The 14,140-nt window shown below is 33.2% G+C and overlaps 1 protein-coding gene across 1 annotated transcript in view; it reads left to right on the forward strand.

Moving 5' to 3' along the window:
* Positions 1–14,140, forward strand: part of SLC26A7 (solute carrier family 26 member 7) — a 129,423-nt gene that overhangs the window by 62,211 nt on the left and 53,072 nt on the right. The window contains exons 6-9 of the mRNA XM_006916681.2: positions 2,204–2,356; positions 4,448–4,530; positions 9,143–9,290; positions 11,823–11,936. Coding sequence (XP_006916743.1) covers positions 2,204–2,356; positions 4,448–4,530; positions 9,143–9,290; positions 11,823–11,936 — 498 coding nt within the window. The remainder of the gene's footprint in view (positions 1–2,203; positions 2,357–4,447; positions 4,531–9,142; positions 9,291–11,822; positions 11,937–14,140) is intronic.

Below are 14,140 nucleotides of genomic sequence, written 5' to 3' on the forward strand. Positions count from 1 at the left end.
CTCTGTGTGCAGGCATGTGTGTGTCCTAATCTCTTTTTATAAGGATACTGGTTATATTCAATTAGAGCAAACATATATGACTTCTTTTTACTTTAATTGCCTCTTTAAAGCCCTGTATCCATTCTGAAATACTGGGGATTAGCACTTCAACATATGTATTTTGTGTGGGGGGAGCAATTCAGGCCATAACAGTATCAAACCATATCTACTTATTTAAAACCTGCTTTTTTCACTTAGCATCATAACAGAAACACCATTCTGTGTCAATAAATATACAAATTATCTAAAGTTGTGTGTTTAATGGATGTAGATGCTTCTACTGCATATGTAACATAGTGAATTGAACCAGTTCCATTATTGCTCTACTATTAAATATAAGTGGTTTCAATTTCTTTTTTTTGCTATTTTAAACAATGCTTCAGTGAATAGCCTTGTAACAAGGTCTTGTCACATAAGTTTAACTATGTTCAGAGCTTAATTTTCTTGAAGTGGGGCTCCTGAGGCAAAGGATAAAATGTTTCAAAAACTTTTGATACATTTTTTAGATCACCAAAAGATTATTGTTTGAATTTACAATTCTTTGCCAGTGTGGTTGAGCTCTTTGTTCATTCTATTGACCATTTGTAACTTTTTTGTTAATAGTCTATATTTTCTGCTCATTTTAATGTCTACATTTCCTGAATTCAATTTTTTATATTTAACCTCTTTTTATCTAGAATTTCTTTTATTTTGCTTAATTTTTTTCAAACATGGTCTATTGGATAATTTTTTCTACAATACAACTATTTTATGTTTCTGGGCTTTTGTTTGTTTTTTATTTTTTCTTACATCTTTTTTACATGTCATGTTGGTATTATATATATGGTAGTATAAACCCACTTATATTATTCTCTTCCAAAATTTCTTACACATTTAATATTATATATAAATTTGAGTAGCCTTGTGTTAATTTCTAGACAATAAAATTCCAATTTGTTCTTTTTATATCAAACTGTCCTGTGGATCTAAGATTGGATTTAGGCTAATTATTATTTTTCCCTTTTGGCACTCAATTTAAGATTCTTTAAAAATCTGTCACCCTATTTTTTTATGTGAGTGGATCATATGTTTATATAATTATGAACTAGATCTTAAGTTGTTGACCAAAATGTTATTGGTGCTTAGTTGAATACATATATGTAGGTTTTCAGATTTAAAAAGGGCTTTATTCTTTTCTTTGACATCCCTCCCACATTTATCCTACTTTTCTGCAAATCAGAAAAGTTACCAAGTTACCAAGATTGAGTGTCATATATCTTCTTCTTAATTACAAGCAATCTTTTTGACATAGGCCTAATTTCAAATAGACTTGCTTACTTTTAAAGAATATTTTTTAGGAAGTTATACATTCTTCTCACATTCTATGTTCGAAATTTTAGAATGTGCATTTTATACAACACATTTTCCCCAGAATACATCTCCTTATTCTTCTATGATCCACAACCTGGCTAATTCCTGTTTATCATCTTTGGGGAAGTCTCTCCTGACCACTAACACCTCTAAGACACATATACTTCAGGTGCTCTATAACATCATACTGTACTAATTTTACTTTAATTAGCAATTTATACACTAGACTATAAGCTCCATGAATACTAAGACTTAACTAAATTGTTCATTGTTGTAGACCTTGAACTGAATGTTTGGTATAAAGTATGTGGCAATAAACAAATAAAATACTGAGAATATAGTAATATTTTACTTTAAGTCAAATATCTGATAGCTAAATACAAGCACTTAACTCCTTTGTGTGTGGCTTGTACATGTGTATGTTTGATTCTGGGGTTGAGGGAGAATAGTGAGGTTCAAGTTTGCCTATAGTTCCCTCAGTGTACTTAATAATGAATTTACATGTAATTAATAAATTTTAGCATCTTTGCCCATTGAAGTGGCTGGGAAGGAGAAAAGTCATTCTCTCTAGTAGTGTCCTTATGCAGAAAGGAACAATCCCTGGGTTTGATGGAAGAATCGAGAGCAAAGGAATTTAGTACATGAAAATGAATTAGAGCTTTGCACAGATCACCATTCTACGCTCCACCTTTCCACCCTACAATCATTAAGATGTTTTGTAAGACATCATTGAGTTCATTTGGGGCCAGATTTCAATGTTATTATATTGTAGATGACTCTGAATTTTGTTTATATTTTTTTCTCATCGCTGTAGATTTATGTATATGTCTTTGAAAACATCAAGTCTGTTAGACTGGAAGCACTACTCTTATCCTTGCTGAGCATTGTGGTGCTTGTTCTGGTTAAAGAATTGAATGAACAGTTTAAAAGGAAAATTAAAGTTGTTCTTCCTGTCGATTTAATTTTGGTAAGTATGAAATCAACATTTAGCATTCCATCCTACAATGTTTGCCAGTTGTTGGGGGTACCTGCAGGGGTTCACTACATTGTCTACTGTAACCCACAACCAGTCCTGTCTCTCATTAAAATAGGGCTATATATTTGTGTGGCTATATATTAATTTAAGAACAGGAATCATTTTGAGTCAATAATTTTAAAAAGAAGGCACGCATGTTTTTAATTTACACAGCGTTTCTCCATATTCTCATATTTTTTTACATAAATAAGAGAACATATAGCCTAAGATTTGAATAAAGATGAGGATGAGACTCAAGAGATCTGTCATGATTTTCCTTAAAGCAATAAAAAGTGATACTAAATTCTATTGATGTGGTATCTGTAGGATATGCATAGAAATATTATCAATTTATAAATGTCCGTTAATGATTGGTAGATTTATTAACTCTTCTTTTAATGACCTAGTTTTGCTTTATTGAAAAGCTGCTCATGATTTTCACTGGCCAGGGCTGGCTATCTAAGATATTTTTTTGTTGTACCTAGCAAAGCAACAAATCATACTTTGCTCTTAAAATTAATGGCATTAAAAAATACATTAAAAAATTTTAAGACCCTCCCCGGGAACATTTAACTAAAAGCATTAAGGAAATGTTAATACAACCATAATCTACTAAATTACTTATCATTAGTTTGTTTTAGTTTTTTTTAATGGTCTTTAAGTTATACATGCATATGACAAGTTGTATCTAAATAATTTCACTTATCGAAATATCTGGTTAGCACATTAAAACCTGTCTCTAGGGCTATGACTCATTTCTGTAGAACTGAGATAGATGGCCTTTTTCCATTTTCAATAAGGGTCAGATATCTTGTGGCTGTAGTACATCTTCTTTTAGAGCTCACAATATTTTCTGAGCTCATATAAATATTTTATGAAAATTATTAGCAATTAAATATATTAATTGGCTTAGTCATTTTTTAATATATTAATACTTCTAACCTAATAACCTGAATTTTTAACTACTACCTCATTTAGAAAATACTGTTATATCATAATATTTATAAATTTTAACAGTATTACTTATAATGTTTTGTTATCTTTTTAAAAAATCCTCAAGTGTATTTTGCTTTTTAAATCTATTTAATGTTTTACAAATCTCTGCAAATCCAGTAAATATCACTGCAGAGAACAGAAAAACTTATAATATAATATTATTGGACATTAATTATTAGAATATTTCTTATTTTGTTAGTGTGATTTTGCCATACTATTTTTCCAGCTATGAATATTATAAATTTGTACTTTAAATAGATAATTGCTATGTCTCTTTTTATCAAAAATATATAGTATATAAATAGTTGTAAGTTGATGTTAAGCTGATAACATAACCATTTAAAATTTCTAGTACCTATTACAATTATCAGAAGAATGAAAGGGGTTTGTGAAAACGGTGGAAAACATTAGGGTGGCATGGCTGGTAACAAAAAGGCTGAACTGCTTTAATATACATTTAAAGGTGATTAAAGATACAGGAAGAGAACATGTGATCTTACCTGTCATATATTCTATGTCATATATCATATAATGGAGTGTAGAGCACCTGAGACTTCATGGAGTATATTTTACATCAAGATACAGCAAAAGCTCAAAATTTTAACATATTTTAGGAGAATACAAATTATTATTGATTACTAATCTATTTAAGAATGTTGATGCAATATTTCATCAATATTTTATAAAGCATTCCTTCATGTCACAAAAGACAAGTATTTAGGTTGGATTGTGATGTCTGCACACACACACACACACCACTCAAATAGTCTATATTTTGCTCTCCTTCAAAATTAAACATATTTGGGTTGACATATGGTAGGATATTTTAAAAAGATATTATTGAAATGTCATTTAATTTTTGAGACTTAAATCTCAGAGAGATTTTTGATTTTTAAAAATTTCTAGTTTTTAAAAATCTGTACAACTACCATATTACTCTTGATGATCATGAGACACATGAAAAATTTTTACTTTTTAAAATAGTTTTTAAAAATACCTTTAAAATAGTAATAATTTTTTTCTTTTTTTTCAAATGGAAATGCACAGATTATTGCTGCATCATTTGCTTGCTATTGTACCGATATGGAAAACACATATGGATTAGAAGTAATTGGTCATATTCCAAAAGGGTAATGTAGCCATTTTTCTTACTTTTTTGCTTATTTGTTTTTGATAGAGGAAGAGATTGGTGGTAAGTGGTATGGATTTTCTTTCAAAAGCCCTGTATGGACAAAATTCTAATTAATTTTTATTTTTAAATGATAAAATCAATACACATATAGAGAAATAGTAACTTCTTAGACTGCTTATCAATAACTAGGAAAGTTGATAACTATTTTATACAGTATTACTTCATGTCAAAGATTTGGAAATTTACAGGGATATTATTTCAAAAAAAATGGAGGACATTGACCTTCCAAATTAGAGTCATGCTCTGGAATTTAGTCTTCCCCATTTCACACAAATATTCTAATGACTATTTTTATTTTACTTGAAACATAGTAAAAGTACACATGCATTATCTGAAATAGCAAACCTATAGGCCTGGGTGGTAGATAATAGTGAGGGAGAAGGTGCAGTGGAGAAGAGGGCATGGTTCTCTATCTGTCTTAAAGCCTTCCCCTGTACACTAAGGGGAAGGTTAACAAGAAGTGTTCACTTTAAAGGGCAAGAGATTGTTTCAAATATAGCCGGAAAGAAAACAGAGACATTTTTTGGAAAGAAGGGGAGCGTTATGGTTTATTTCTTTTTAATGGACTGTATATACACTAATATTTATAAATTTGGGGCAAAATTATAGTTGTTGAGTCCTCTATATTTTTATTTTACAGTCCCAAATTTTGGTTTCTAACTACATTAAAATGGAGGAACAGTGGAAAAATTTCAGAGATTAAAAAGACAAAAAAATCTCATCGAGTAAAAAAAAAAATAGTGTAGATGATAGAGGCTTTGGTCATCCCTCTTGCGACCAAATCAAAGTTGTGACAGAAACACAGAGCAAACAGCATGCAACGTCACCTGGGACTTAGATGAACAAGCCCTATAACTAAGGAGAGAAATAAGAAACCACCCTGCAATAGGTAGGGTGGGATGAGGATGCAAGGCTGCCAATTCCATGTAGCTGAGTGGGACAGAGGCTGTGGCAGCAACAGCCAGCAACTGCTGACATCTCTTAAAGGGACCGCGTTCACAACCAGTCTTTCATGGCGACGGACATGCTTGTCTGAGCACCAGCATCAAATAGGCTGTGTGAGAGGCACCAGGTACTTACAGGGATCACTGAGTTGTTGGAGTAGGGGCCGGAGGTGAAGATCTCTACTAAACAGAAGTACCAATGGTATCCATTGTTCCTTTGTTGAGCCCTTTCCACTCCCAGCGTGCAGACCCAGCACCACCATAGCTGAGACATCGTCAAACTGGATAACAGAGGTCGCTGTGCCCAGGGGATCCCTGAAACTCTACCTCCCCCAACTCGTGGCCCCACTCAAGCTACATCCAAATATATCTTTGGCAAGTCCAGTGCTCCCTGATGAGCAGAACCAAGATTCACACTAGGCAGCTGGCCTTGGTTTCTGGTGTGACCTCTTGAGGCAACTATAAGCACAACATTTGTGGATTGCTTGCTGAATCTTAACAAGTGGCCCTAGAGGGCACAGGCTGGGCCTAAATTTGGCCTGCAGCTGAACCTCTCTCAGGACTGTGCTACTGAACAACTAATACACAAAGCCACACTAATAAGACCAGGAGACTTAGGAACTTTGTTTAGTACTTAGAAACAGACACAGAAAGGCAGCCAAAATGGGAAGATAAAGAAGAAGAAACCATATGAGAACAGAACAGAGATCCAAGAATAATGGAGTCAAGCAATCTAAGATGCAGTTAAAAATACTGGTTATAAAGATGCTCAATGAACTTAGGGAAAGTGTAGATGAACTCAGTAAGAAGTTTAACAAAGAGATAAAAAAACATAAAAATGGAAATGGAAATTAGAAAAGGGAACCATTCAGAAATGAAGAACACATTATCTGGGACAGATAATCATTGGACAGAATCAACAGAGTGGATAAAGAGGAGGCTCGAACCACTGATATAGAGGATGGGGAGCCAAGGGTACTCAATCAAAATGGCAAGGAAAAAGAAGCCAAGACTATAATAATTTAAGAAGCCTATGGGACACTATTAAATGTAAAAATATCCATGTCATCAGGGTACCTGAGGGAAAACAAGAAGTTGAAGAGCTATTTAAAGAAATAATGATGGAAAACCTCCCTCTTCTGGTGAAGGTGATAGACATACAAGCCCAGGAAGCACAGAGAGTCTCAAAAAAGATGAACCCAAAGAACCCCACATCAAGACACATCATAATTAAAATGCCAAAGGTTAAATACAAAGAGATAATCTTAAAAGCAGCGAGAGAAAAGCAGTTAGTTACCTACAAGGGAGTACCCATAAGACTGGCAGCTGATTTTCCAAAAGAAATCATGAAGGACAGGCACAAAATATTCGACATGATGAAAACCCAAGATTACAACCAAGAATTCTTTATTTAGCAAAGCTATCATTTAGAGTCGAAGAATAGATAAAGAGTTTCCCAGACAAAAATAAGCTAAAGGAATTTATCGCCAACAAGCCAGTATTATAGGAAATGTTGGAGCAACTTTTTAATAAGAAAAAACATGTATCAAAAACAAGAATAAAGAAGATAATAACTACATTCCTATCAACAAGTACCTCAAATGGAAAAGTATTAAGTGCTCCAACCAAAAGACAGAGTGGCTGAATGGATAAGAATTCAAGACCCTTACACATGCTGCCTACAAGAGACTCACTTCAGATTAAAAGATATACACAGACTAAAAAGAAGGGGATGGAAAAAGATATTGCCTTCATGGACCTAGAAGGTATTGCACTGAATGAAATGGATTGGATAGAGAAAGACAAATATTACATGATTTCACATACATGTGGAATCTAAAGAACAAAATCAACAACAACAACAACAACAACAACGACAACAAAAGGAGTAATAAACTCATAGATACAGAATATTTTGAGGGATACTAGATGGGAGGGAGTTTGGAGGGACAGAAAAAAAAGGCAAAGAGATTAAATGGTACAAATGGATAGTTGCAGAAAAGACATGTAGATGTAAAGTGTAGCATGGAGAAGATGATTAATATTATTGTAATGAATATGTAAGGGGAAGAGCAGTACCAGATTTAGTGGGGTGATCGCTTTGTGAGTTTTGTGGATCTCTGATCACTAGGCTGTGCAACTGAAACTGATATATTATTGTATGCCAACTATAATTGGAAAAAAAAAACTCATTGAATTGCACAATGTGAATACAAGCAGCTAATTGTCTATTAGATTTCAATAAATTCAGAAAGAAAAATAAAATAAAATATAAAAAGGTTCTTATCACAACAGAAAACTAAAAAAATCTGTCTTGAGCCTTTGGGTAGTTATAGGCTAATGATGACTATCTGAATCAAGTTTGGTTTTCTTGAGGGTTATCTACCTTTTCACCTTAAAAAATTAAGTTTATTGTTTTTCCTAGGTCAACTTATTGTTATTAATAATTAAGCAAGCTCAATTTTCATGAAACAAAAATTCTTACACTTTGAAATGGTAGCACTTTTGTATAGCATATATTTTAGGATCTGTAATGATACAAATTAATTTGTTTTAGAAATAAACTTTTGCAAGTGGGTAGAAAAATCATGCCTCTCCTCCATCTGCTCTAATTCTCCCTTACTTTGAGTGTTGCCTTTCCAGCCCCAGGAAACAGAGAAAGAGCATGACATTGAAATTAGATGGAGCTGAGATTGAATCCCAGCTCTACAATTTAATCTGTCATTTAGATACATTACCTAACCTTTCTTAAAATGTTTTATCCTTTACACAGCTAATATGAAAGAGCATTCTACTTACATACTAGGTTTTAAATCAACTTTAATTCTCTTCCCTTTTTCTTCTATTTTTCCCCAGAAGGATTTTTTTTTTTTGAGGGGAAGTAAGTCTCCCAAAGCATCTTTGGGGGATAAATTGATGATGATACTTTGTTTGGCTCAAGTGATTTTCAAAAGACAATAAGACAATGACCAGATATTAGTTAAAAGAAATATTTTAAATAGTTCTTTAAAACTGAGAAAGAGTTAAGTGTGGTCCCATGTTTTGCAACAGAGGGTAGATGAACATTTATGCATATTTTTCTTAACATATGTGATACATAGTTAAGCGTGCTGTGAAAGGATCACATTAAAAGCATAATTAAGATTATGAACTCAATAGAAAATTTAGGGATTAAATCGAAAATTGTAGCTCATAGTCAACTAGTGTTTGCATACAGTATGATAGTATTCGAGGCTGGGAATACAGTGTCTAATGCCAGCCAAATAAATACTTGGAAAGTTTCAAATAAAAGTAATTTCTAGATGTGCTTTTGTTCTGATTCAGGAAATTTTTGTCTAGTCTGAGTTTCTAAAACATAACCTGAATTCCTTGGGTGTAAATGACCAATGCATGGAGTTGTCCCTGTGGTGTTCCTTGTGATTTTGCTTTTCTGCTAATTAGTGTTGAAAAGAAAAGGCTTCCAAGGACATGGCTGCTCGGTTTTCTCATGGTTATTTTACTTATTCTATGTCAACTTCAGAGTCATTACCACACTCGAATTCATTGCAAGTTGTTACAGAAATTTCATGAAAGTTGATGGTTTCATTATAATATTTCTTTTCACAGAATTCCTCCACCTAAAGCTCCTTCAATGAATGTCCTCTCTGCAGTAATCACAGAAGCTTTGGGAGTGGCACTTGTAGGCTATGTGGCTTCACTGGCTCTTGCTCAAGGATCTGCCAAAAAATTCAAATATTCAGTTGATGATAACCAGGTGGAGTATGCCTAAGCCCTTCTCCACAGCTATTGTATCATTGTACTGTGTATTCCAACATACTAAAAATGTTGAACTTATGAAAAATATAACTTGCCTAAATGTTTAGAAAGAATGGGTAGAACAAAACAAAAGACAAATCCCTAAATCATTCAAAGAAAGCTAAAAATCTGGCCTTCATGGGTTGGTGTGTAATTTTATTTTTAGAAAAAGAGACATCTTGATTTTCTTTTTAATTTGCTTCTGGGAGAGTATCTAAATATATTTTTCATTGCATACTTTGAAAAATTATGGATTTTAAAGTGCATTAGGTCTGCAGAAGCAGCTGCAGAATCCTGGTTACAAACACCAATTACCTCTGTCTAAATCTCACTCTAATACTATGTGTCTATAATTGTTTCTATGCTCCAGTTTTGACATCTGTAGAAAAGCAGTTTCATTCATTCAACAGATGTGTATTGATCCTCACTAATGTACCAGGCACTGGTCTAGGAACGGGGGATATAATAGTGTACGACACAAGTCATGTCTTTCCTAATCTCAGAATCTCCCAATGGCTTCCTATGATACTTATATAAAAAGCCTCTTAACCAAGATTTACTGTATAAAGCCCTACATGTCTTGCCAACATCTCTTTTTGTCTCTGATATCATATCCTTTTTATATTCTGTTCTAGTCACACTTACTGCTTTGCTTATTCTTGAACCTACTAGTCATGTTTCTAGCTCAGGACATTTGCATTTGCTTTTCCCTTTTTCGGGAACTGTGTTTTCTCAGATATTTGCGTGCCTCCTTTGTTCAAATGTTTCTTTCTTAGGGAGGCCTTCATTGGTAAGCTAAAGTATTAAACTCTAGATTTCTCACTCCCTCCTCCGCTTTACTTACCATATTCATCTTATTTATGATCAGCCTTCCCTCACTAGAAGGCCAGTTCTATAAGGGCAGGAATGTTTGTGTTGCTTACTGGCAACAAGAGAGGCAGGAAAACATTAGGTTTTTACAATAATCCAGGTGAAATTTGTTGACTTGGACCAGGATGTAGCAATTGAAGAAATGAAAAGTAGACAGATTCTGGATTGTATATGGATGCCACCTGGGAAAAAGGGAAGGGGTCAAGAATATTGTTATGTGCTGCTTAATGACAGGGATACATTCAGAGAAATATATTGTTAGGCAATTTTGTTGTGCAAATATGACAGAGTGCACTTACAGAAACCTAGATAGTATAGTCTACTACACATCTAGGCTATATGGTACAGCCTATTGGTCTTAGGCTACAAACCTGTACAGCATGTTACTATATAAGACCACACGAGATTAAATCAAGCACAAGAAAAAATGATACAAACCAGAGACTTGGTATACATGAAATGTATGAGGTTGCTATGGGAGTAACAGGGTATATTGTTTTACAACAAAATTTTTTTTAGTAAGTACAAAGAGTACCTTCTAAAATAATGATAAAAAGTGTAGTATAGTAAAATACATAAACCAGGGACATAGCCATTTATTATCATTCTCAGGTTTTGCGTACTGTATGTACCATATACTTTTATACAACTGGCAGTGCAGTTGGTTTGTTGACACCAGCATCACCACAAACATGAGTAATATGTTGCACTCCAATGTTACAATGGCTATCACATTACTAAATGATAGGAATTTTTCTGCTCTATATAATTTTATGAGTCTACTCTATGTGATCTGTCATTGACTAAAACATCATTATGAGGCACATGACTGTATCTGTAAAGCTTAGGCTCAAACATTTGGAATTTGGGATGTGGAAGAATGTGAGAGGACCAGGTTAGGGGTGGTATACTTGATTAAGTTTGGGATACTTATTAGCCATCCAAATGGAGGTGGCTGAGTGGCAGGTTGGCTATATGAGTCTGAAGTTCATAAAAATGGTCCAGACTAGAGATAGAAATGTGGGAGTAATCAGTGTGTATTTTGGTAGCTAAGATATAGATAGAGAAATGGTGCAATATTTATGATTGGCTAGATGAGAAAGAACCTGTATTGAGAAATGGTGGCCAAGGAGGTGGGAGGAAACCAGGAGGATATGAGGTCCTAGAAAAATCTAGAAGGAGACTTAAAGAAAGAGGAAGTGAGCAATTGTGTCAAATGCTGCTTTTAGGCCAAGTAACGTAGAAATTGACCATTGGATTTAGCATTGTGGAAGTCACGGAGTGGTGGGAACCAAAGCCTTGATTATAGTGATTTAAAAAATAGGAGAGAAATTGGCAACAGATAACAAATATCTTGTACTTTCCTATAAGATTGTTATGAGGAGAGATAGAGTTAGAGATAGAGATAGAGATAGAGATAGAGATAGAGATAGAGATAGAGATAGAGACAGAGATAGAGATAGATAGAGATAGAGATAGAAATATATTTACAATGGTTAAATCACAACTAATGGAGAGAACAGAAATTTAATACAAATGAGTTATTGACAAGTTGTACCTGTGGTCTGAAAAGTTGATTGTTACTATGAAATGATATGTTCTCTTATTATCAATCTTTTAGGAACTGTTGGCTCATGGCCTCAGCAATGTGATTTCTTCATTTTTCTTCTGCATACCAAGCGCTGCTGCCATGGGAAGGACTGCTGGACTATACAGCACAGGAGCAAAGACACAGGTACTTTATCGTCTAGCAGGGACAAAGTAACTGCTGTGCCTTTCTTTACTCTCCTTCTAGGAGAATGGTTGAGTGAGCTTCTCTCTAAAGTCCTGAAAATATTTCTACTTCTTCAATTTTTTTCTCACTAGTTTCAAAGAAGTCTGTCTCTTTTGTCTTTCTTCTGAATGATCCTTCCAGAAACTCAACGATTTCCGTTAGCTCTAAAAAAAATTCTGTACTAATGGCAATTTTATTGTGGCAACCTTTGAGCCAGAGCTCCCTCTAGTGGTACTCTAACCTTGTTTTTTGCTAAGCTAACCAATTTGAAACTGCCATTTTTGTGCACTTTCTTTAAATAAAATGAAATAAATTACATGCAAAATTAGTTATTGACACTGAAATTCAGGTATATGTGGACATACAGGTATGTGAATTAGTAATAAGATGTCTGTGCTTATTTGAGGTTAAAGAAACAATTACATATTTTTATTTTGACAATAAAATATTGTCAAAATATATAAAGAAACAATTACATATTTTTATTTATTTTTATTTGAGTGGCTGCTATATACCAGGTATTATGCTGGATACTGATAAGATGAGAATGATAATAATGAAAATGTAGCAGTGATGATGATAATGATATTGGTATTTGTGGAAGCATATATTGAGTTTTGTGCCAGGCATTGCCTGTCATTTACATACTATGTAAATGAACTCATTCAACCCTTTAGACAACTCTGAAGGAAGTATAATTATTATTCTCAGTTCCCACATGATAAAAGTTGAGGAAAAGAGGATTAAAGTAAATTACCCTGGTCACAGAGCTAAGGAGCTAACAGAGCTGAAATTTGAACCCAGACAGATTTATTCTAAATCTTGTATTCTTAACTACTGTTCTATACAAGAAAATTCGCGTATATGTTAATATAAAAATTAACATTAACAGCTATCTATTATTAAAACAATCCACATTTGTTTAAAATCAAAATTGAATAAAAATTTATAAAACATTTTATGTGATAATTCAAACATTTATAAGAGACCAACTTATAGTAAGTCTTTTTGGGAGTGATTGGAAGAATAAATTTGAAAAGGATATAGTTCTTGACCTTGGGGAGCAAGTAGCAGGAGAAATATGGGTAAATAGATGTTAAAATATAACATAAAACTAATAATAAATTATTGATGAATAATAATTCATGGAGCAGAGGAGAATGTATAATGATTTGTCAAATAATTGCCACAACTCATCAGCTAAGAAGTGAAATCCTCATTCATCCTTGTTTTACATGACAATTTAATCAAATTTTATGTAGTTAGTGACTTCGAGCATAGCTTTGTCACATGTATGGGCATAAACATTTTACAAACTGTACTTTCTAATGTGTCAGACCTAAATCTGAATGTTTAATAAGTAGCGTACTCAAGTATCATCCCTTACTTTAAAGATTTTTTTTATCTATAAAATTCTAGCATTCTATAGTAGTTTCTACTTGGTTTTTCCTGAGGGTGAGTATATTAGATTTCTTTTCTTCATGTTCAGGTTAGATAAGTAAAGGGAATGGTTAAGGACATGGATTGCAGAGCCTGGGCCTGTGTTCTGGCTCCACCACTGGTGATTGGGTGACTTAGCTTACATAATTTGACCTCTCTAAGCTAAGAGGCCTTGGCTGTTAAAGTAATTATTATAAGGACTAAATTATAAGGATTAAATTAATTAATATAAGGATTAAATGCATTAATACATGCTTATTTAGCACAATGCCTAAGCACCAAATAAATGCTCTTTCAAAGTTAACTATCACTAATTTTATTATTATTACTAAGTATTTTTATAATAAATATTATAATTATAATGAATATTATAGTAAAATATTTTCAGAATTTTTTGTTCAACATTTAATATTAAGATATTCTGGTTTGGTTGGGATGCAGAAAGTCAGTTTCTAGTCTAAGTTGCTCCTCCAACTAGCTGGGGAGCTTGAGCAAGTTAGCATCTTCATGATCACATGAACAGAGAAGATTGGAATAGAATCTGTAAGATTTCTTCCACCTAGAGTGTGTTCCATATCTGGGTTTCCTTAGGCATTTATTGCTTTTCTAGTTACTATTTTAGTAACAACAAAACCATCTAATTAATCTTTGTAACTTTCAATATTTAATTCTGAAAGATAATATGCTGAGAAAACATGCAGTTATTTTTAAATCTGGAATTTTTC

This window comes from Pteropus alecto, unplaced genomic scaffold, assembly GCF_000325575.1.
Source record: "Pteropus alecto unplaced genomic scaffold, ASM32557v1 scaffold164, whole genome shotgun sequence".
NCBI lineage: Eukaryota > Metazoa > Chordata > Mammalia > Chiroptera > Pteropodidae > Pteropus > Pteropus alecto.